The sequence below is a fragment of the Musa acuminata genome, chromosome BXJ1-11 (genome assembly GCF_036884655.1).
Source record: "Musa acuminata AAA Group cultivar baxijiao chromosome BXJ1-11, Cavendish_Baxijiao_AAA, whole genome shotgun sequence".
Lineage (NCBI taxonomy): Eukaryota > Viridiplantae > Streptophyta > Magnoliopsida > Zingiberales > Musaceae > Musa > Musa acuminata.
The window spans coordinates 13,584,892-13,609,857 of NC_088337.1; the positions used below are offsets into that span (position 1 = coordinate 13,584,892).

General features: G+C 40.5%; 1 protein-coding gene across 1 annotated transcript; it reads left to right on the forward strand.

The window, feature by feature from the left end:
* The first annotated feature begins 6,405 nt into the window (after positions 1-6,405).
* Positions 6,406-9,096, forward strand: LOC135596597 (sugar transport protein MST4-like). The gene is made up of 4 exons (XM_065088657.1): positions 6,406-6,578; positions 7,392-7,711; positions 7,876-8,502; positions 8,607-9,096. The coding sequence occupies exons 1-4, from the start codon at positions 6,440-6,442 to the stop codon at positions 9,042-9,044; spliced, it is 1,524 nt and encodes a 507-aa protein (XP_064944729.1). The 5' UTR covers positions 6,406-6,439; the 3' UTR covers positions 9,045-9,096.
* Positions 9,097-24,966: the final 15,870 nt, after the last annotated feature.

The following is a 24,966-nucleotide window of genomic DNA, read 5'->3' on the forward strand; positions in this document are numbered from 1 at the left end:
GTTGAAAGTTCTTCTTTATCTTTTCTTCCAAGTTCTAATCTGATAAGAGAGGAAAGAAAATTCTGTAAGGGTTGTCTCCTAAGCCCGTCAAAAGGAGTGAAACTGTAAAAGGGTGGTTGGCCTTCGCCTATTGAAAGAAGGCATCTAGTGGACGTCAGTGACCTCGTCGGAGGAGGAAACCAAAAGTGGATGTAGGTCGAGATTGACCAAACCACTCTAAATCTCGATTTGCATTTACTTTGAGCATCTTATCTTTATTGTAAACCTCCTCAAAAGCTTACTGCCTTCTGCGCATATACGATCGTGTTTCAAGCTCTGCATTTTTCGAATCGGCGTTTAGACGTAAATCGTTTTTATCGTACGAACATCATATTTCAGTGTGCGTTTACGTTCTGATTTCTATCATAACTGCAAACTGCCTTTATATCTTTACTTTAACTACATCTTGCTTGGTTACAAGTTAAAGTGATTTACGAATCGGATTTTCTACCGAAATCGCGCTTATCGTACGAACGCGATTTTAATCGTCGAAAGTTTTCTGCTGCACTAATTCACCCCCCCCTCTTAGTGCTCTTGATCCAAACAGTTGAATCTCGTATTTTGATGATGAAACCAATTGATAATTGTGTTTATGTTTTAATCTGCGTTTTGAGTGACACAGGATGCCTTGATCAGGATGAGACAATTAAAGCAGGAAAAATCATGTTGTGCTAGAGGAACATGTCAGAAGATTGGACGTCGAGCCGGTGGATCGGTCGACATATCGATAGAAGGCTTTGGGCCGTGGACTTGGGCATCGGGCCAAGAAGAGCGAGTATTGTGCTAAGGATATCAAAGTTATGGAGTCAACTAACCGATTGGGCAATAGGCCGCAGGAGAGAACGATGCGCCGAATAATCGGACGAAGCGTCGAGGGACCAATGACATGCCAGATAACTTGGTTAATTGCTTAGGATTAATTGTCTCGATCGAAGTTTTATTTTACATGTGCAGGATTAACTATAATGGAAAAAGGACATGCAGTAGGAGTTTTGCCGAAGTCAAGACTTTGATCATGTTGGGAGTTCGAGAGTTCGACGGAAGTCCGGACGGTCGTTGGAGGTTCTGCGGGAACAAATCTGAGAGGTCTAGGAGCTTGCCAAAGAAGCTCGTCGGAACTCGCCAAGTGGATCGTCGCAAGTCCAGGAGTTTGCCGGAAGTCCGCCGGAGCATTGTCGAAGTTTCGTCGGATATTCGCCGGAAGCTCGCCGGAAGAAGCGATTGACGCACCGGAGCAAGTTGCAGTAAATGTCTTAAGAAATATCGTAGTTAGCATGTAGATTAAGTTAGGAATGGGAGGTGATCCCATTAACTTAATCTAGGGGCAATTGGGCCCTTGATAGACCCAAATTGGGTCGAATGGATCAACCCATTCGGACCAGAATTCCTGCCAGCCGGTGGGACCACCAGGGTCGACGGTGCCACCGCCCAGGAGATGGTCTCCCAGGAAAGCTGGGTGGTGCAACCGCCCAAGTCAGGCGGTGGCACTGCTTGGGCTCAGTCTCCGAGCGAGACTAGGCAGTGCAACCGCCCCAGTCAAGCAGTGGCACTGCTTGGGTTCAGTCTCCGAGCGAGACTGGGCGGTGCAACCGCCCTTGTCAGGCGGTGGCACCGCCCAGAGGCTTAGTCTCCGAGCTGCTAGGCGGTTGTACCGCCCTAGTCAGGAGGTAGTACCGCCAAGACCCCGGAAATCCGGGAAAAGACACTTTTGAGCTCCAAATTCAAACCAGTTTGGGGCGTATATAAACCCCGCCCTTTCCTGCATGAAAGGACAACTAAAGGCACCGAAAATCCAATCTTACTATGTGATTTTTAGAGTTCAAAAGTGTTGTAAAGGCTAGAAGTTCTCCTCCCTCTTTTCTTCCAAGTTTTGAGCTTTCAAGAGAGGAGAGATATTATGTAAGGGTTGTCTACTAAGCCCGTCAGAAGGAGTGAAACTGTAAAAGGGTAGTTGGCCTTCGTCTATTGAAGGAAGGCCTCTAGTGGACATCGGTGACCTCGTCGGTGGAGGAAGCCAAAAGTGGATATAGGTCAAGATTGACCGAACCACTCTAAATCTCGATTTGCATTTACTTTGAGCATCTTATCTTTACTGCAAACCTCCTCAATAGCTTACTGCCTTTTGCTCATTTATGAACGTGTTTCATAGTTAAGTATTTTCCGAATCGACGTTAAGACGGAAATAAGTTTTATCGTGCGAACATCATATTTCAGTTTGCGCTTACATTCTGATTTCCATCATAACTGCAAACTGCCTTTATATCTTTGCTTTAACAGCATCTCGCTTGATCACAAGTTAAAGTGATTTACGAATCGGCTTTCATATCGAAATCGCTTTTATCGTATGAACGTTGTATTCCAGTTTGCTATTACATTCTGTTGTCTATCTTAAACTGCAAACTACCTCTATATATTTGCTTTAACTGCATCTCGCTTGATCACAAGTTAAAGTGATTTACGAATCGGCTTTCTTACCAAAATCGCTTTTATCGTATGAATGCAGTTTTAATCGTCGAAAGTTTTCCGCTGCACTAATTCACCCCCCTCCTCTTAGTGCTCTTGATCCTAACAATTGGTATCAGAGCCTGGTATTTCTCATTTCAGATTTACACCCGAGAGAAATGGCTCTTCATGGCTTTCAAGAGGGCTTATCGGTTGTTCGTCCACCGTTGTTTAATGGATTGGACCACTTATTGGAAAACTCGAATAAGAGTTTTCTTGATTTCTATGAATTTGGATTTATGGAATATTGTTGAAAACAGTTTTCAACTTCCCTCTAAACCGATGAACGAATGGTCAGATTTGGAGAAGAAGTATTTTTCTTTAAACGCAAAGGCTATGAATGCCTTATTTTGTGCTTTGGACAAAAATGAGTTCAATCGGATTTCTACGTGCGAAACGACTTTTGATATTTGGCGAACACTTGAAATCATGCACAAGGGAACTAGTAGAGTCAGACTCAAAAGTTAATATTTTATTGCATGATTTTGAGCTTTTTCGAATGCAACCAAGTGAGACTATAGGCGACATGTACACTCGTTTCACGGATGTCGTCAATAATCTAAGAGTTCTTAGTAAATCTTTTTCGAATTTTGATCTCGTAAGCAAGATCCTAAGATCCCTTCCAAAAAGGTTGGATCCTAAAATAACCGCAATACAAGAGATAAAAAATTTAAATATTTTTCCACTTGAAGAACTTATCGGCTCATTGATGACATATGAAATGGTGCGTAATGCATATGATGAACATGATGAACAAAACAACCTTCCAAAGAATAGGAAGGATTTGGGACATAGAATATTTGAAGACCACTCGAGCATAAGCTCAAGTGATGGTGAACAAGAAGAACAAATGAAATTTAAAAAATTAAAGAAACAAAAATTTAAGAACAAAAAGAACGGAACTACTTACTTTCAATGCAAGAAGAAGAACACAAAATGGGATGAATCGAGCTACTCCGAAGACGAGGAGAAAATCAACAAAGACGAGGTGGCAAACTACGCCTTAACCACATTCAACGATGAGGTAATCGAAACCCTCTTAATTTATTTTGAAATTACTTGATATTTTTCATGATGCATTTTTGTTTAGAATTAATTTTCTTGAAAATTACATGTTTTATAATGAAAATGTAAAAATTAGGAATCATGCTTATTATTCTAGTAATTTTAAAAATAATCATGAAAATTACATGTTTATGATAAACAAAATGATTAAAAATGCCTTATGAAATCATGCTATATGTAGTTAAGAAGTAATAATGTGTATTATGTTTGATTAACATTGTTGAATGGTATCATGTTTGATTAACTAATTTCTCAATTTTGATTAAATGAAATCATGTTTGATTTGAAGTAATGCATAATGATGTAATGAAAATATTAAATATTTTTGATACCATGATTGACAATTTTATGCATGAGATTTTAAAAGTTATACATGATGATTTGGTCTTGATGGTTTTTGTGACGAAATTCATTTTTCGATCCTAAACGTTGATGCATGTTTTTATTTGGCATAAAAGAAAAGAACATGCATGTATGAAATAAATCACATGAATTAAAACAACTAAAAAGTGGAAAGGTTTCTTCTTGAAAATTTTATTTTTCTGACTTTATTAATTTTTCAAAAAGGGAAATTAATGAATTTATTTTACCAATCTTGTGAATCTAATGAAAATAAACATGATGAATATTTTGAAAATAAATGAGTGTATCATGCATTTTGATTTCTCTTGAACATACTTTTTGAAATCATACTTGATAATTAATATCAAGATATTAAAAGGATGTTATCAAGGAATCATGCTTGATGATTTATTTTATAAAATTTACCTTTCTGTCTTAAATGTTGACACTTGTTTTATAATGAAAATGTAAAAATTAGGAATCATGCTTATCGACTTTTATAAATCTATGCTTGTCATATATGAATTTATTGAATGTGACTTTGAGGACGATTTCGGATTTCACAAATGCTTGATTCATACTTATGACATGAGATACATTTTAAATATAAATCACGTTCAATGCTTCAATCATGTTAAATATGATAAAACGAGGAGATATTTTGATCATGTATGGTAGGATATAATTGCTATAATGAGAAATTTACACTATTACATGCCTTAATAACATGTTGGAAACTATGTGTTTTGGATACAAAAAATTAAGAAGCAAATCACATGAATAGAAATTTATAAAAATGAAATGCGATCCTCTATCTTATCGACTTTTCAATAAATCTATGCTTGTCATATATGAATTTATTGAATGTGACTTTGAGGACGATTTCGGATTTCACAAATGCTTGATTCATACTTATGACATGAGATACATTTTAAATATAAATCACGTTCAATGCTTCAATCATGTTAAATATGATAAAACGAGGAGATATTTTGATCATGTATGGTAGGATATAATTGCTATAATGAGAAATTTACACTATTACATGCCTTAATAACATGTTGGAAACTATGTGTTTTGGATACAAAAAATTTCCATGATCATGAGCATGTTTTATCTTCATGATTGTGTTTGAAAATCTATAGCAAACCATGTCCGAATGCATGAAAGTGTTAAATTTCATTTTCGAATTTTCTTGATCCTAACAATTCATTTTTGAAAATATATTGATCATGATTTGATGATTTAAATGAGCTTTATCTTGATTTTTCAAAATTTATAAATTGATATTTCTTATGCTTAAATCAAGATTTTATATGCATGAATTAATATCTTGTTCTCTTACAAGATTGAATGAATTCTATCTTTTTCATGATCTCCTAAGAATTCTTTATGTTATTTATTTAAGAGGAGATTTGTTAAAATGAATCACGGTTTCTCTTGATTTTTTGAAATTATAACTTAAAATTCTTCTTGTATTAATATATTTTAAAATTTATCTATAAAATAAATATGATCGATCAATTTGAATTAGTTATTTAAACATTTTTTTTCATGCCGTCCGCAATTCATGTAATGTTCCCATATTCCTCCAGCTAAAATCCATCCATCTGAATCCTTATCGTTTTTCTTTTTTTTTACAAATAAGGTTATTGAATTTAATATTTTTCTGATATCTATATCTGAATTGGTATCCAGTGATTCAAAAATGTATAGGAACATGGAACCCTTGGATTTTCTACTATATGATCGGTTTTTACCATTATGCTGCCTTGTTGTGAGCATCTCGATATAAGAAATCATTATATTTCTTTTTATTATTAGTATTTGTTTTACCTGCTTGCCATGCTTATATGACTAGTATCATTTATGCTTGCAGATCCAAGGCAGCTACATTACAATATTGGGGCTTATATCATATGGGATCTCAGAGTTAGCCCATCCTGCTTTTGCAACCCTTTCTGAGCAAGGTGCTGTTTCAATGCGATAGATAGTTACACTAATTGATCAAGATCTGTGCTGTCAGATATCTACAATATTGGTTTATGGGTTTGACATTGTTATCCATCTTCTCTAATAGTGCAAGAAGTCTATGTTAAAGAGGGATAGTTGGTCCAAGTTTGATTTAAGGAGGAAGATAACACTTTGATTGTGCAATCCAAGTAAGATGACCATATGGATAGGCAGCATGCCTTTCAATTTATTGGCCTACTCCACTTCAACAAATTCCAAAGTTTTTAATCCTTCCATTTAGCTTTAGTTTTTAACTTAATGTTAGATAAGGCCCTATTCTTGACAAAGCTGTGTTGGCCTTCTGTGAGCATTTTCACTATTATTGGCATTTCTTTGGTTAAAATCAAATTTCTGCTTAATTATCGTCCCTCGAAGACCTCTATATATACACCCTTTTTCTTCACCTCTTCGGACAATCTTGCACTTGGTCTTTTGTGTAAACCAGGTGCAATATTGCAGCCGAGAGAGGAAGGACAAGATGCCGGCGATGGTGATGTCAAATGCGGAGCCTGGTGGTGCAAAGAAATTTGAGGGAAGGATCACAATATATGTTGTAATCTGTGGAATAATTGCAGCCACGGGAGGCCTCATGTTTGGTTATGACATTGGGATATCAGGTAAATTCCATTTTGTATTAATTCAGTAGTAGATTTATTTGTTATATTATCTAGCATCGGAAGGTTTGTCTTGGTTTGTTGTCATAGGTTAAATAAGATAATTAGACGCAGTTTTTACAAAAAGAAAGGGAACAACTTGTTATTGAGGTTTTAACTACAACAGGAAGATGATTGTTTATTTTCTTTACTTGACATAAGCCCATTGGATGGTATTAATAATCCAATCTCCACCTCCATTGCATTGCAGAGAGATAGATGGTCTATCATACAAGATAGGTGATGGTTGCTTGCAGATCTTGTAATAACTTTGCTTGGGATTCCATGCATGGATTTTCCACTTGGTTGTGTGATGGTTGTTTCTCTTTGTCATCAACTGTCTCATATGTTGCTTTTGCCTAAATCCTTCCCTAGATTTATTTGTTTTATTATCTAGCATCGAAAGTATGGCCAGGTTTGTCTTACGTTGTCGTCATAGGTTAAATCAGATAATTAGACCTACTTATTATAAAAGAAAAAAACAAAAGGAACAACTTGTTATTGAGGTACAACAGGAAGATGATTGTTTATTTTCTTTAGTTGACATTAGCCCATTTGATGGTATTGATAATACGGTGAGAGAGATGCTCTATCATACAAGATAAGAGATGGTTACTTGCAGATCTTGCTTGGATTTTCCACTTGGTTGTGTGATGGTTCTTTCTCTGTCATCAACTGCCTCATATATGTTGCTTTTGCCTAAAGCCTTCCTCATTCAGCTCCAATCTATTTCTGATCATGGAGCTAATCAATCGTATCTGTACCGTCAATCTGCAGGGGGAGTGACATCTATGGATGACTTCTTGGAGGAGTTCTTCCCTGCGGTCTTTGAGAGGAAGCACAAAGCCAAGGAAGACAACTATTGCAAGTTTGATAACCAAAACCTTCAGCTTTTCACTTCATCATTGTACCTTGCTGCCTTGGTAGCCAGCTTCGTAGCTTCGAAGATTTGCACGAAACATGGCCGGAAGCTCACTATGCAAGCAGCATCAATATTCTTCTTGGTTGGTGTCATCCTGAACGCAGCTGCTGTGAACATTGCCATGCTGATCATCGGAAGGATTCTCCTCGGAGTTGGTGTTGGATTTGCCAATCAGGTTTGCTCTACTTTCTTTTTCATACAATTTTTCATTCTAGAGTTTCTCTTCTCTTCAGTTTCCGTCTCAATTTCCCTATTAACTTCCAATTTCTCCTGGAAGATGTATCTTTTGTTAAACTCACTTTCCGTGTCATATGTTTGCCACTATTATTCATCCTGTAGGCAGTTCCTCTATTCTTGTCGGAGATCGCACCAGTTCACGTCCGTGGAGCCTTAAACATCCTCTTCCAACTTGACGTGACCATCGGGATCTTTGTGGCGAACATTGTAAACTACTTGGTGTCCAATATCCACCCCTGGGGGTGGAGACTTGCGCTTGGCTTGGCTGGAGTGCCGGCGATGATGCTTTGCTTGGGCTCCATGGTGATTGCGGAGACCCCGACGAGCCTCATCGAGCGTGAGATGCTTATGGAAGGCTTGGCCATGTTGAAGAAGATCCGGGGGACCGACAATGTCGATGCAGAGTATGAGGAAATACTACACGCCTGCGAGATGGCACGACAGGTGAAGCAACCTTTCAAGAATCTCATGAAGAGAAGTAGCCGACCACAATTGGTTATTGCCATCGTGATGCAAGTCTTCCAGCAGTTCACTGGGATCAACGCCATCATGTTCTATGCACCAGTCCTCTTTCAGACCATCGGATTTAAGAATGATGCTTCACTTCTTTCTGCGGTCATCACGGGGATCGTCAATGTTCTGTCTACCGTCGTATCAGTGGTCTTAGTGGACAAAGTCGGGAGGAGATTCCTGCTTCTTGAAGCTTGTGGCCAGATGTTGATCACACAGGTTAGGGACACAAGCCATGGGCATATTAAACATGTAATTATAGATTACGAGGAATCGTTTGAAATATGAGATTCTAACTCTAGTGGGGGGTGATTTGCATGCAGGTGGCTATTGGAGGCATTTTGCTTGTGAATTTGAAAGCAACCAATGAGCTGGGACACGGAGTGGCAGTTTGGGTGGTGGTGCTCGTGTGCCTATTCGTTTCGAGCTTTGCTTGGTCTTGGGGTCCACTTGGCTGGTTGATTCCTAGTGAAACTTTCCCCCTGGCGACGAGGACCGCCGGCTATGCCTTTGCCGTCAGCTCCAACATGCTTTTCACCTTTGTAATTGCCCAAGCTTTCCTATCTATGATGTGTCATCTACGTGCCGGGATCTTCTTCTTCTTTGGTGCATGGATTGTGGTGATGGGTCTGTTCGTCATCTTCTTATTGCCCGAGACCAAGAACGTGCCGATCGATGAAATGACCGAGAAGGTTTGGAAGCAACATTGGTTCTGGAAGAGATTCATGGATGAGGAAGAAGACAAAAAACACTCCGTCTAAGACTCGATGATTTGTGTTTACCTTGAGGATGTCGGGGCTAACCTCATCAGCATGATCTTTATGTCGAGTTTATTATTTAATGCTTTTATCGATATATAATCTTCACTTTTGAATAGTAATATTGTAAGAATATGAGGTTCTCATTTTGTTTTGTCTTCGTGTTATGCTAATATATATAACTAAATAAAATATAATTATAAAATTAAAATTCATAAAACTATTATTTTGAATAGATTTGATCATAAAACAACATAACCAAAAATAATTTTTGAGGTAGAATGTCATTAGCGCCCACAATTTGCTAGAAATTATTGGGGCATTTGATTCAATATTATGTAAATCAAAATATTATAAGTTTTTGGTCACATCTTTCCATAATTTTGAGAATCTTACAAGCCAATTTCGAGTTACCAAAATTTAGAAATTACGATTTTACCAAGTCCTTTTAGACTATTGTCGAAATCCGTAGATCGGGTTGTACTTGTCTCTAATAGTCTCACTCGGTTTCATCCGAAACAACTCATAAGTATGAACTAAAAGATTAATTTTTGACTTTTTTACTCTGCTAGTGCCTTCGTGAGTAATTTCCAGTGTGTGTCAAATATCAAAAGCTATTTCACAAATGGACACTCAATTGAACTCATTTTTATCCAAAGCACAAAACAAGGCATGCATAGACTTGGCATTGTGAAAGTCTTCTTCTCCAACTCATTCCAATCATTTATTGAAAGAGAAGACTTTTGAAACCCATTTTCTACAATATTTCATAATTTGAAATCCATAGAAATTAAAAAAATTCTCCTTTTAGTCTTCTAATAGGTGTAATCTGTTCCATTGAACATAGGCGGACGTTTAATTGAGTGACCCTCTTGGTTGCCGGTAAATGCCATCTCTATTGGATTTCAAACCAAATGAGAGTGACTTTGCTCTGATACCAATTGTTAGGATCAAGAGCGGCTCTAGGGTAAATTAGTGCAGTGAAAAAATCGATGATTTTGAAAAATATTTGTTTCGATTGAAATATATTAAACTTGAAGGTGTTTGTAAGAGTGTAAAGCGAAAGTTAAGGAAGATTGCAATAATGTAAATTGCTTAAATAGAAACGCAAACCAGAATTTAGAGTGGTTCGATCGTTGTGACCTATATCCACTTCTGATTCCTCCTCCGTCGAGGTCACCGATGTCCACTAATGGTTTTCCTTCAATAGACGAAGACCAACCACCTTTTACAGCTCTTTCTCCTTTTACTGTATTTAGGAGATAATTCTTATAAGCCTCACTCCTTTTTCTTGTATGGTTTCAAAGCTAAGAGAGGGAGGGGATGACTCTTCTCACTTTTATAACACTTTAACACCCCAAGAATTCAAGATTATGTTAATATTTTCGTGCTCTTTCATACAGAAAAGGGTGGAGTATTTATAGGCCCCAATGGCTTCAAAATTGGAGCAAAAAAGTATCACATTCCCAGATTTCGGGATACTAGCGGTACCACCGCCATTACTGGGTAGTACTATCACCTGTAGTCTGACACTAGGCGGTACCATCGTTTAGTCTGGGCGGTATGACCGCTTGATAAAGCTCGAAGACCGAGCTCTGGTGGTACCAACGCTTGACAAGGGCGATACCACCGCTGGTAGCATTAACTGCCTGTGGTACCATCGCCCAGACCACTTGGGAGACTGGGTCACCAAGTGGTGCCACTTCCGGCCCTGGCGGTGTCATCGCCGACCATGGTTTCAGGTGTTGAATGGGTTGTTTAATCCGACCCAAATCAACCCTGTTAAGGGCCTAGTTGACCCCTAACTGAGTTAGTGGGATTATCCCCTAATCCTAACTCAACTTACGGTCTAACTACAATAACTAAGATATTTGTAGTAAAGTTAATTGCATAAAATAAAAAGCAAACTAGAATTTAGAGTAATTCGGTCAATGAGACATACGTCCACTTCGGATTCCTCCTCCGTCGAGGTCACCGGCACCCACTAAATTCTTCAATAGGCGAAGACCAACCACCTTTTATAGCGCTTTCTCCTTTTGCCGGGTTTAAGAGACAACCCTTATAAGTTTTACTCCTCTTTCTTGGATCGTTAAAAGACTAAGAGAGGGAGGAGGAGAACTCTTCTCACTTTTACAACACTTTTCACACCCCAAACACTTAGAATTTTTTACACATATAATAGCACTTTGTTATGCTTTTATGCAGAAAAGGGTGGGGTATTTATAGGCCCCAATGGCTTCAAAAGTTAGAGCCAAAAAATTCAAATCCTTAGATTTCGAGATGCTGGCGGTACCACCGCCATTAATGGGCTGTACCACTACCTGACAAAGCTCGGAGGCCAAGCTCTTGCGGTATCACTGCTTGACAGCGGCGGTACAATGATAGAACCCTTGCAGATTCTAAACTTGGGGTTAATCTCTTTAGGGGATCGGCCTCCTTGGAACTCTATAGGAGTTCCTCCCTCCAAGTTGTTGCTCAAAGGCTGCAGAAAATATTCATCTATTGCTTATGAAAAGAGGAGAAATATATTACTATTTATAGGGCTTCTAAACCCTAACTTCTAATAGGACTCCTACTTCTAACCAACTCCTAATAGGACTCCTACTCAATACTCCTCTTCCTTTACAACTCCTAATTCTTCTCTACGAAACAACCTCCTAACCCTAGCCAGCCTCTTCACCTTTTTAATAGGGGTTGGCTTAGGTAGGTTTTACATGAATGTTCCTCTCAATTAGGACTCTCCAAGCTAGAGTCCTAACAGACCCGCCCTCTTCAAACTAGCCTTGTCCTCGAGGCTGATGATTCATGAATTCTGGGAATTTGATCTTCAAGTCGTCATAGTTCTCCCAAGTGACATCTTCTATTGGTAAGTTCGCCCACTGTATTAGCACTTCATTAGTGGGTCGTCGTCGTCGAGTCACGATCCGTCGATCAATAATGGCACTTGGCTAGGTCTAGAGTTCTCTTTGGGTAGTCATATTTGGTGGGTAGCTTTGGGGTATCTCCAAGCACCTATTTACAACTTCTGTCTAGCTATTGGTTTGTGAGTGATATGTCATACTTCTTTTCAATTTAGTACCCTACATATGGAATAACTTTATCCAAAATCTGCTCTTGAAGATGCAAGTAGAATTTGTCACAAGCACAATGCATCCCTTATAGCATAATTATTTTGAGTCTCGATTGTAATAAGCCACGGAGCTTGGTGCTTCCTCTAATTTTTTTATAATCTTACTGGTCTCTGAATCTTCCTGCCATTCCATCTTAATATCCTCAAGGAAGTTGCTGGTCGGAAGTGAAACAGCCGAAAAATCAGCTTGCTCAAGTAGCTGCGAAAGCGCATCTGCAACAACATTCTCTTTCCCCTTTTTGTAAGTTATTTCATAATCAAATCTAAGAAATTTTGTTACCCATTTTTGCTGCTCAGGGGATGGTATCTTTTGCTCTAAAAAGTACTTTAGGCTTTTATAGTCGGTTTTAATTTGAAATCATCGATTGATCAAGTAAGGTCTCCACCTCGTTGTTGTGTGCACAATGACGAGCATCTTCTTAGCATATGTTGACATATTTTGATCGGAGGGAGACAATTCCTTGCTAGTGTATGCAAGTGGTCGACCATCTTGCATGAGAATGGCTCCAATTCTGACTCCAAATGCGTCGGCCTCAATAATGAAGGGTCGATTGAAATATGGTAGTGCTAGCATCGGTGTCGTCATCATGGCTGCCTTAAGTTTGTCGAAGGCAGTGGAGGCTTTGTCCGACCATTGGAAGACATCTTTTTTTAGTAAGGAAGTAAGTGGTGCACTGATCTTTCCATAGTTTTTCATGAACTTGCGGTAGTAGTTTGTTAAACCTAGAAAGCCATGTAGCAATTTTATATTCCTCGGGGTCGGCCAGTTTTGCATTGCTCCAATTTTGAAGGAGTACACTATCACACCTTCCGCTGATATGATGTGCCCAAGATATTCAACCTTCTATTGAAGAAAACAAAAATTCGTAGTGGTTGTTGTGCTTTCAACAGGTGGTTTTCGGTATGTCTTCTTCGCACACTTGTATTCGATGATACCTGGATCAAAAGTCCAGCTTTGTGAAGATTTGTGCTCCCTTTCATCTAGCAATTTATCTATTATTAGAATAGGGTATTTTTCCTTGGTGGTTATGCCACTGAGAGCTCGGTAATCAACACACAATCGCCATGTTTCATCCTTCTTTCGTACGAGGAGCACCGGTGAAGAGTAGTTGCTGCAACTGGCCGAATAACTCCTATTTCGAGCATCTCTTTTACATTGCTTTCTATTTCATCATTCTGGAGATATGGATACTGATATGGCTGAATATTTACTGGAGATTTGCCTCGAAGAATCGTTATACAATGATCATGCCGACGGGTAAGAGGTAGGTTGCGCGGTTCGTCAAATATGTTGAATCTCGGATTTTGATGATGAAATCAATTGATGAGTTAATTGATCTAATCCATATTATTGAAGTTAAGTGTGTAGGATTAACTACGATAAACTGAAAACATAAAGCAAGGATACCGGAGTCAAGTTCGATGGACGTTTGAGAGTCTGTAGATTCGTCGGGAATGTTGCCGGAACTAGTCGAGAATGAGTAGGGAGCTTGCCGAAGGGTTTTTGGAAGCTCGCCGGAAGATACATCGGAAGTTCGCAGAGATCACTGAGAAGGCTCGGCTACTCGTTGAATTCGTCACAAGATCGAGAGCCTGCTAGGAGTCCGCCGGAAGAAATCCGAGGGTGTATCGGAAGTGCGCTTGAAGATCGCCGGAAAGCTCGCCGGAACAAGACTCAACATTTGCCGGTTAAAAACATGCTTAGGATTATGTTTTTGGTTACGTAGTATGTAATTAGGGTTAGGATTAAGGGATAATCCTATATCCTGGTTAGGGGCCAATTGGGCCCGACATCGGACTAGTTTGGGCCAAGTTTGGAGCCCAACCAGTGAGCTGGAACAGTCCAGGCGGTGGCACCGCCCAACACTCGAGAGGTCCGGCGGTGGCACCGCCAGTACACTATCAGTGTCAGACACTGATAGGTGGTGGCACCGCCACCGACAAGCGATGGCACCGCCAGCCTCCGAAACCCAAGATAATTCAAAATTTGGAGCCCAGATTTGAATCCTCTTTGGGCCTATAAATACCCCTCAATTCTCAGCTGAGATTACAACTTTGATGAAAGCAATAGATTGAGATAAAGGTCTTAGAAAAGTCTTTGGCAAGTGTTATCTTAAGTTGCTTGAGTGTTCACCTCCGTCTTTCTCTTCAAAAATTGTAAGAGTGTGAACAACTTGTAAAAGGTTGTAAGAGGGGTATTTGTCCTTCCCCTTCAAAGAGATTTGTGATAAGACTCTAAAGTCTTATCGTAGGCTCTGATACCAAATGATAAGATCCTAAAGTCTTATCGTCGAAGAAAGGGGAGAAATGGGGATGATAATGATCACTTCGAGGGGATCGGCCTCCTTGATCGCTTCGAGGGGATCGGCCCTCCTTGATCGCTTCGAGGGGATCGGCCCTCCTTGATCGCTTCGAGGGGATCGGCCTCCTAGGGTTGTCCAAAGACAGAATAATATTTTTCATAGATTACTGAAAAGAAGCAGTTACATCCCTATTTATAGAGTTCCACCCAGAGTCCATTAGGACTTGAACTCTAATAATAAATAAAAATTAAATAAACCTCTACTTGACTCTAACTGAACCAAATCGACTCAATAAACAACTGGACCAAGTCGACTCAATAAACAACTGGACTAAACAGACTCAATAAACATTATACAAAAGCTTAGAAAAAGGGTCCTTACAGTTCCTCCCTCTTCAAATCAGCCTTGTCCTTAAGGCTGAGCAGCATCAATCTCTGGGAGCTTCTCTTTTAGCACTTTAGCCATAGACTATCTGTAACGCATCACAACCCGTTGATCAAGTAAGTATGATCTCCACTTTTTAATAGTGTAAGCAATAAGTCGGTGTTTCAATGTAGCAATCGTTGCATGAAACTTCTGGCCCTGTATAATCAATTTTATCTTTGAACCTTTACTATTACAAGTGAAAATCTGTCCATCAACAATCTTTACTTCGAATCTGTCATAGTCTTCAATGTGGTGGGCCAATTGGTCAACAGTCTCACTGTCCATAAAATTGTTAGTGCTACCAGTATCAATCAAAACTATAACAGGCTGATGTTCTAGAGTTTCGCCAACTTCCATAGTTTGCGGGTTAGAGTAGTTGGCTAATGCATGCATTGTATATATGGTAGGTCCAACATCTTCATTAGAATTTATACCTTCATGTGTAAGTAGTTTGCATCACAATCTTGGGGCCTTTTTCCTGTATTTTCAGATCTGTGCAACATAGAACTTGAGCTCCCACCTTGTTGAAATTTACTAAGGCTCCCCAGTAAGTCTTTTTTGAAATCACTAAGTACTTCTTGTAACCGGTTCTCAATTCTAATTTCTAATGCTTCCATTTGTGCTTTCATTGAGTTATCGGTGGCCATTTCGTAATACTGCAAATCTGTAATCTCAACTCCTATTTTTGGTGTTAGTCAAGGGCATCAATCACTGCCCTATTCGGTGCTGCTGTTGTGACGTAGTCGGTGGCAACACTATGAGAATGAAGGGTTGCTGCGAGGATGCAGGGATGTAGCTGCGGTCGCCGCGTGGGAAGCAGCGATGCTTGTTGCGGTCACTGCGTAGAGGGATCGCTGTTGCTGAGGGCTTTGGAGGCAGCGATGGTGGTGCAGCTAGGGCAGCACCACCAAGGGCTCACCGCTGCGATGGCTGCGACGGCGCGGATGGAAGGCAGCGTTGCTTTGTTTCTGTCACACTATGGAAGGAGGCGCTGGTGAGAGGCAACGATGCTTGTTGCAGTCGCTGCGTGGAGGGATCGCTGCTACTGAGGGCTGGGAGGCAGCGATGGTGATGTGGTTGGGGGAAGTGCCGGCAAGGACTCGCCGCTACAGTGGCTGCAATGGAGGAAGAGTTGCTGCCCTGTGTTTTTGTCACTGTGTGAGATGAGAGCGCCGAGGGTGAAAGGCGACGGTTGTGACTGCTGTGACCCAAGGAAGCAATCGTCGAGCAGCCGGGTTGAGGCTGCGGTGATGCCAACCAATAACTACAGCAGTGGAGGCAGAACAAGAGGGAGGTGGCGTTGAAGCGGCCGGGGTTGAGGCTGCAGTGGTGGCAACCGGCGGCTGCGGCAAAGATGCAGAGCAAGGGGGCTGCAGTAACGGTATAGATCGAGGGGGTTTAGGTGAAGGCTGCGGTGGCTGGCAGCAGCAGTCGTGGCAGGCTGGGTGGCGAGCGGCGTCGTCGCTGGCTGGCTGGCAGCAGTGGTGGCTCGGCAACGAAGGAGAGGGGTGGTGTCGCGTTTGGGAACAAGGGCAACCAGTGAGTTGCCCATGGTGGGCGCCGGCGCTCGAGGCGTGGCTGCGATCGACGAGGGGTTGCGGCAACAGAGGAAGCTCTATTTCTGCAATCGCTGCAAGGAGGGGCTGCGGCAACCGGCGGCTACGGCTGCGGTGCCGGTGGTCCTTCTCGCTCGAGCGAGATGGGGACGCAAGGAGAAGAGGTCGCTGGCCGAATGATCGAGCGGCGGCGATGTGGCTGGGAAAAGTGGTGGTGACGCGGTTGGGAACAAGGGCAATACGTGAGTTGCCCTGTTTCGGTCGCCGCGAGGAGGGCGACAATCGGCGGCTGCGGCTGCGACCCAAGGGGAGGTGGGCGGCGGTGGAGAGGCAGCGGTGGTGGCGCGGTTGGGAGCAGCGTCACCAACGATCGCCGAGGAGGAGAGGTCTGTTGAATCTCGGATTTTGATGATTAAGTCAATTGTCATTTGTTGTCTAATCTATGTGTTGAGATAAGTGTGCAGGATTAACTACGATAAAAGACAGACAAGCAGCAGGAGTTGCGCCGGAGTCAAGTTCATGATCACATTGGGAGTTCGAGAGTTCGACGGAAGTTCGGACGGTCGTCGGAGGTTCTGCGAGAACAGATCCGAGAAGTCCAGAAGCTTGCCAAGCGAAGCTCGTCGGAACTTGCCAAGTGGATCGTCGCAAAGTCCAGGAGTTTGCCGGAAGTCCGCAGGAGCATCACCGAGGGTTCATCGGATGATCGACGGAAGTTCGCCGGAAACTCGCCGGAAGGAGCGATTGACGCACCGAAGCAAAGCTGCAGAAGTTGTCTTAGATTTAATCGTAGTTAGCATGTTGATTAAGTTGGAAAATGGGAGGTGATCCCATTGGCTTAATCTTGGGGCAATTAGGCCCCTGAAAGACTGAAATTGGGCCGAATGGAATGAACCATTCGGACCCTGATTGCACCAGGAGGTGCAACCGCCTAGGCCAGGAGGTGCAACCGCCTAGGCTAGGCTTTCCAGCGAGACTGGGTGGTGCAACCTCCCCAGCCAAGAGGTGCAACCGCCCAGGGCTCAGTCTCCAAGCGAGACTGGGCGGTGCAACCTCCTTTGTCAAGAGGTAGCACCGCCAGAGCTCAAGTTTCGAGCTCTGCCAAGAGGTGCAACCACCGAGCTCGGTCTTCGAGCTCTGGCAGAGAGGAGCAACCTCTCTGGACAGGAGATGCACCGCCCGAGCTCGGTCTTCGAGCTCTGGCAGAGAGGTGCAACCACCTCTGGCAGAGAGGTGCAACCTCTCTGGTCAGGAGATGCATCGCCTGAGCTCGATCTTCGAGCTCTGGCAGAAAGGTGCAACCACCCCTGACAGAGAGATGCATCCGCCTGAGCTCAGTCTTCGAGCTCTGCCAGGCGGTGCAACCTCTCCAGTCAAGAGGTGCAACCGCCTGATCCCGGAATTCTGGGATTTGATCATTTTGAGCTCGAAATTTGAATTGGGTTGGGGCCTATATATACCCCACCCATTCAGCACTGAAAAGAGACACAGACCTACACCGAAATCTTGATCTTTTCTGTGATTCTAAGAGCTCAAAAGTGTTGTAAAGCCTTTAAGTCTCCTCCTTCTGTTCTTCAAGTTTTCAGTTGTAAAGTGAGGAGAGAAAGGTCTGTAAAGGTTGTCTCCTGAGCCTGTCAAAAGGAGAGAAACTGTAAAAGGGCAGTTTGGCCTTCGCCTATTGAAGGAAGGCCCCTAGTTGACGTCGGCGACCTCGTCGGTGGAGGAAGCCAAAAGTGGAGTAGGTCAAGGCTGACCGAACCACTCTAAATCTCTGGTTTGCGTTTATCTTTGAGCACTTTATCATTACTGCAAACCTCCTTCATTACTACTGCTCTCTGCGCTTTCAAGTTCTAAGTGCTGTTCTTCCGAATCTGCATTCAGACGTAAATCCATATTTTCGTACATTGCAGTTTACGTTTACGTTTGATTCTGCAGAACTGTCTTCCGTGCTTTTACGAACGAGTTTCTTTGCAGTTGACACTTACATTTTGATCCTATTGATAACTGCAAACTGTCCTCTATAATTTTACGAACGAGTTTCAACATTTAGACGTAAAACTGCACTTAGACGTAAATCGGCTTTCCTCGCACAATCATCAGATCTCAGTTCACGTTTACGTCTTGATTTCAACTGCATACTGCCTTCTGCGAGTATACAAACGAGTTTCAAAGTTCAGACGTAAATCTGCGTTTAAAACGTAAATCTGCGTTTAGACGTAAATCTGCGTCTAGACGTAAATCTGCGTTTAGACGTAAATCTGTTTTTTGCAGATTACTTTTTGAGCTGTACAACAGCAGCACATTGTCTTTATACTTCTGCTTAAACTGCCTCTAGACGCAAACTGTGTTTAGACGCAATCTGCGCTTAGACGCAATCTGCGCTTAGACGCAATCTGCGTTTAGACGCAATCTGCGCTTAGACGCAAACTGCGCTTAGACGCAATCTGCATTTAGACGCAAACTGCGTTTAGACGCTAACTGTGTTTAAACGTAAACTGCACTCAATCATAAGTGATCTTAGAATCGGCTTTTGCATCATAACAGTTTTTATTGAACGAACGCAGCTTTTGGTTTTTTAATCGCTGTAAGATTTCCGCTGCACTAATTCACCCCCCCCCTCTTAGTGCTCTCGATCCTAATAATTGGTATCAGAGCCCGGTTAACTCTCAAAAGGATTAAAACCCAAGAGAGATGGCTTACGCCGGAAACCAAGAGGGCCATTCTATTACACGTCCACCCATGTTCAATGGGACGGACTACACCTACTGGAAGACCCGAATGAGGATCTTCCTTATTTCTATGGATTTTGAATTATGGAATCTTGTCGAGAATGGTTTTTCAAAGTCTTCTCTTCCAATGATCGATTGGAATGATTTGGAGAAGAAGGCTTTCGCTCTAAATGCAAAGGCTATGAATGCCTTATTTTGTGCACTCGATAAAAACGAGTTTAACCGTGTTTCAACTTGTGAAACTGCATTTGATATTTGGCACACACTCGAAGTGACCCATGAGGGCACAAGTAGAGTAAAAGAGTCAAAAATCAATTTGCTGTTACACTCTTTCGAACTTTTTCGGATGAAACCGAGTGAAACCATTGGCGACATGTTTACCCGTTTCACGGATGTCGTCAACGGTCTAAAAGGACTCGGAAAGAGCTTTTCGGATTTTGAGCTTGTTAATAAGATACTAAGATCCCTTCCTAAGAGTTGGGATCCTAAAGTCACCGCTATTCAAGAGGCAAAAGATCTGCGAAATTTCCCTCTTGAAGAACTAATCGGGTCATTAATGACCTACGAAATGACTTGTAAAGCTCATGAAGAGCAAGAAGACATCCTTCCAAAGAACAGGAAGGATATGACACTCAAAACTTCAGAATGCCACTTGAGAGAAAACTCAAGTGATGAGGACTGTGATGATGACTTGGCACTTCTAGCAAAAAGTTTAAAAAGTTCTTTAAAAGAAACAAGTTTAAGAATGATGCTAAAAATAAACTTGAACCCAAAAAGGACCAAGTAATCTGCTATGAATGCAAAAAGCCGGGACACTACAAGAGTGATTGTCCCCAAGTCAAGAAAAGAACAACAAAGAAGAAGGCGCTCCAAGCAACATGGGATGATTCGAGCGCATATGAGGAAGAGGAGTCCAACACCGAGCAAGTTGCTCATTACGCCTTAATGGCCATCGAAGACGAGGTAACAAGTTCAATAGATGCTGATTTATCTTTCGATGAATTATTAAATGCCTTCAATGACTTATTTGACGAATGCAAGAGTATAAGTAGAAAATATAAATTGCTGAAAAAGATGCATGATAGTCTTACTTGTGAGTTTGATAAGTTAAAAGTCGAACATCATGATAGTTTAAATTCATGTATCAAATGTCATGATTTAGAAACTATGCAAAAAGAAAATCTGCTACTCAAGGACACCTTGAAGAAATTCGAGGTTGGTAGCAAGTCATTAAACATGATCCTTGCAAACAAGGGTCACATTCCAAAAAGGAGCGGGATTGGATTTGTGAGAAATCCTCACCAAAATCCAACCACCTTCATAAAAGGCTCCATCTTACATGTTCAACACCAAACCAAGTGCAACTTTTGTTGCAAATCTGGACACAAGACACATTGTTGTCCATTCAAGAAAATAAGTCCAAACAAATTAATTTGGGTTCCTAAAGGAACCATGATAAACTCTATGCAGCATGATAGAAAATGTAGATCCATTTATGAGGCACCCAAAAGCAAATGGGTACCTAAACATCATCCTTTCTTGTAGAAAACTAAACAATCGCAAGCTAGGAGCAAGAAATGGTATCTTGATAGTGGATGCTCAAGGCATATGACCGGAGATCCATCTCAATTCTCTAAGCTCACTAGCATAGACGAAGGATATGTCACCTTCGGAGACAACAACAAGGGTAAAATCATTGGCAAAGGAACCATAGGTAACAAATCCAACCTCTCTATTGAAGATGTTTTACTAGTTGATGGTTTAAAACATAACCTCTTGAGCATTAGTCAATTATGTGATAAAGGATATATTATAAGATTTGAATCTAATGCTTGCATCATTGAAAAACCACACAAAAATATATCTATGATTGCATTAAAACAAAACAACGTATACACTATTGACATCAATGACTTATGTGATGAAATGTGCTTTGCCGTTATGAATGAGGATGCTTGGCTATGGCATAGAAGATTAGGTCATGCAAGCATGAAACTAATCACTCAAGTATCATCTAGAGAACTTGTAAGAGGAATTCCTCATATCAAGTTCATCAAAGATAATGTATGTGATGCTTGCCAATTAGGTAAGCAAATTAAGGGTAGCTTCAAAGCTAAGAATCAAATAAGCACCTCTAGGCCCTTACAATTGATCCATATGGACTTGTTCGGACCAATCTCTACATCGAGTCTAGGAGGTAGCAAATACACCTTTGTCATTATTGATGACTATAGCAGATATACATGGACTTACTTCTTAAAACAGAAAAATGAATGCTTTAGATATTTTACCAAGTTTTGTAAACTTGTTCAAAATGAGAAGGGATCTATGATTTCGTCAATTAGAAGTGATCATGGTGGAGAATTTCAAAACCATGACTTCCAAGAATTCTGTGAACTCAACGGATACAACCATAATTTCTCTACTCCAAGAAATCCTCAACAAAATGGGGTAGTAGAAAGAAAAAATCGAAATTTACAAGAAATGGCAAGAACCATGTTGAATGAACATAGCCTACCCAAATATTTTTGGGCCGAATCTGTAAACACTGCATGCTATATTTTAAATAGAGTCCTAGTAAGACCCTTGCTCACCAAAACTCCTTATGAGTTATGGAATAACAAAAAACCCAATGTTTCATATTTTAAAGTCTTTGGGTGTAAGTGTTTTATCTTGAATGAAAAGGATAACTTAGGAAAATTCGATGCTAAATCTGATGAAGGAATCTTTCTTGGTTATTCTTCGGTTTCTAAAGCTTTTCGCATCTTCAATAAAAGAACCTTAAATATTGAAGAATCCATCCATGTTGTTTTCAATGAGATTTCAGAAATTAAGAAAAATGATCTTGATGATGATGTTAATTTTGATTCCTTGAATTTGAACGAAACCCCGTCTCCAACTTGCAACTTGGATGCATCCACTTCCGAAACATCCTTACCCAAGGATTGGAAGTATATAGATGCTCATCCTAAGGAGCTAATCCTAGGAGACACATCAAAGGGGGTTCAAACACGATCTTCTTTTAAAAACTTTTGTGCCAACGCCGCCTTTCTCTCCCAAATTGAACCCAAATGTGTTGATGAAGCCATGAAAGATGATTCATGGATTATCGCAATGCAAGATGAATTAAATCAATTTGAGAGAAATGAGGTATGGACGCTTGTTCCTAGGCCAAATGACCATTTAGTTATTGGTACTAAATGGGTCTTTAGAAACAAGCAAGATGAAAATGGTATCGTGGTTAGAAACAAGGCTAGATTAGTGGTCAAAGGTTTCAACCAAGAAGAAGGTATCGATTACGAAGAAACCTTCGCACCTGTGGCTCGATTAGAAGCCATAAGGATGCTCCTTGCCTACGCTAGTTGTAATAATTTTAAGTTATTTCAAATGGATGTTAAAAGCGCTTTTCTAAATGGTTTCATTTCCGAAGAAGTTTATGTTGAACAACCTCCTGGATTTGAAAATAATGGCCACCCTAATCATGTGTTTAGATTAACTAAAGCTCTCTATGGTTTAAAACAAGCCCCAAGGGCTTGGTATGAGAGACTTAGTACTTTTCTCATTGAAAATAATTTCATAAAAGGCAAGGTTGATACTACATTATTTATCAAGAACTTTAAAAATAATTTTCTCATTGTTCAGATTTATGTTGATGATATCATCTTTGGCTCTACAAATGAATCTCTTTGTGAATCTTTTGCTAAAACTATGAGTCTTGAATTCGAAATGAGCTTAATGGGAGAATTAACATTCTTCTTAGGTTTACAAATCAAACAACTAAGCAATGGCATCTTTATTAGTCAAACTAAATATGCCATGAATTTATTAAAAAGGTTTAACATGAACAACTCAAAGGCCAGTAACACTCCTATGAGCACCTCCACTAAATTAGAAATTGATGAAAGTGGAGAAAGCTTTGATCAAAAAACTTATAGGGGTATGATAGGAAGTTTACTTTACCTCACTGCAACCAGACCAGACATTATGTTCAGTGTAGGACTTTGTGCTAGATTTCAATCAAACCCTAAGATGTCTCATCTCAAAGCAGTTAAAAGAATATTTAGATATCTTAATGGTACCACAAATCTAGGATTATGGTACCCAAAATCAGAAAATTTTGAGTTAATTGCTTATGCTGATGCTGACTTTGCTGGGTGTAGATTAGATAGAAAAAGCACATCAGGATCATGTCAATTTTTAGGACATGCCCTTGTTTCCTGGTCATCAAAGAAACAAAACTCAGTTGCACTATCAACAACCGAAGCTGAATATATTGCAGCAAGTGCATGCTGTGCACAAGTTGTATGGATGAAAAATACCTTAGAAGATTATAAAGTTCATCTCAAAAATATTCCAATTAAATGTGATAACACAAGTGCAATATGCTTAACCAAGAATCCTATACAACACTCAAGAACAAAACATATTGATATTAGACATCACTTTATACGAGATCATGTCACCAATCATGACGTAACCATAGAATTCATTGATACTAAACATCAACTAGCTGACATTTTTACAAAACCTCTAAGTGAAGAACAATTTGATTTCATTAGAAGAGAATTAGGAATGCTGATGTGTCCGAACAAATAAATTAAAATCATCTTTCGGACTATATTGTATGATCAAATCACTTAATTTCCATGATTATATGTGAAAATCTTGTCCGAATGCATCTTATTTATGAAACAGATTTTCTCGTACACCTTCATGAAAATTGAGTTTCTGAAATAGACTTGATGAAGTGATTCATGTGTATGTATTCCATCTTGCAAAATCTTTACAATGGATTATAACACAAAGGGGAAGAAGTATTTTAAAGCAATCTATGTAAAATTTCTGGTTACTATGCTTTTTGTTGATGACAAAGGGGGAGAGAAATATGAATTGATAAACACTGCCATGATTAGAATGATGCTATAAACACTGCTATGAGTATGCCATCCTTGCATCACCAAGAGAAAGATGAACATGTGCTAAAGTTTGTATTATGCCCTGAGTTGATATCTTATCATGAGAAACTTGCTAGAATAGTTCAAATGTGTGCATCATGTAATAAGTTTCACAGCTTTATATGTTAATGTTCACACTACATGATGAATAGTTACAAACACAATCATACAAACTTATTGATGCATGGCAAACCCTGACTTCATTCTTGAAGAGATACATCATGATGAGTATCATGATGGGAGTATTGATAAGTTTAACTGATCTAACTTATCAATACGTCACTTGAATTCTTAGGTCTTGAATTCAAGGTTGACTTATCTCAACTATGGCATATAGACAGGGGGAGTTAAGGATAACTCCATTATCAATTGATTGTCATCATCAAAAAGGGGGAGATTGTTGAATCTCGGATTTTGATGATGAAGTCAATTGTCATTTGTTGTCTAATCTATGTGTTGAGATAAGTGTGCAGGATTAACTACGATAAAAGACAGACAAGCAGCAGGAGTTGCGCCGGAGTCAAGTTCATGATCACGTTGGGAGTTCGAGAGTTCGACGGAAGTTCGGACGGTCGTCGGAGGTTCTGCGAGAACAGATCCGAGAAGTCCAGAAGCTTGCCAAGCGAAGCTCGTCGGAACTTGCCAAGTGGATCGTCGCAAAGTCCAGGAGTTTGCCGGAAGTCCGCAGGAGCATCACCGAGGGTTCATCGGATGATCGACGGAAGTTCGCCGGAAACTCGCCGGAAGGAGCGATTGACGCACCGAAGCAAAGCTGCAGAAGTTGTCTTAGATTTAATCGTAGTTAGCATGTTGATTAAGTTGGAAA

What these genes read in the sequence shown, in the direction of transcription:
- LOC135596597 (XM_065088657.1), top strand. Translation starts at nt 6,440, where the DNA reads ATGCCGGCGATGGTGATGTCAAATGCGGAGCCTGGTGGTGCAAAGAAA. An exon ending in TTATGACATTGGGATATCAG is followed by an intron (nt 6,579 to 7,391) that starts GTAAATTCCATT and finishes GTCAATCTGCAG; the next exon opens with GGGGAGTGACATCTATGGAT. An exon ending in GTGTTGGATTTGCCAATCAG is followed by an intron (nt 7,712 to 7,875) that starts GTTTGCTCTACT and finishes TTCATCCTGTAG; the next exon opens with GCAGTTCCTCTATTCTTGTC.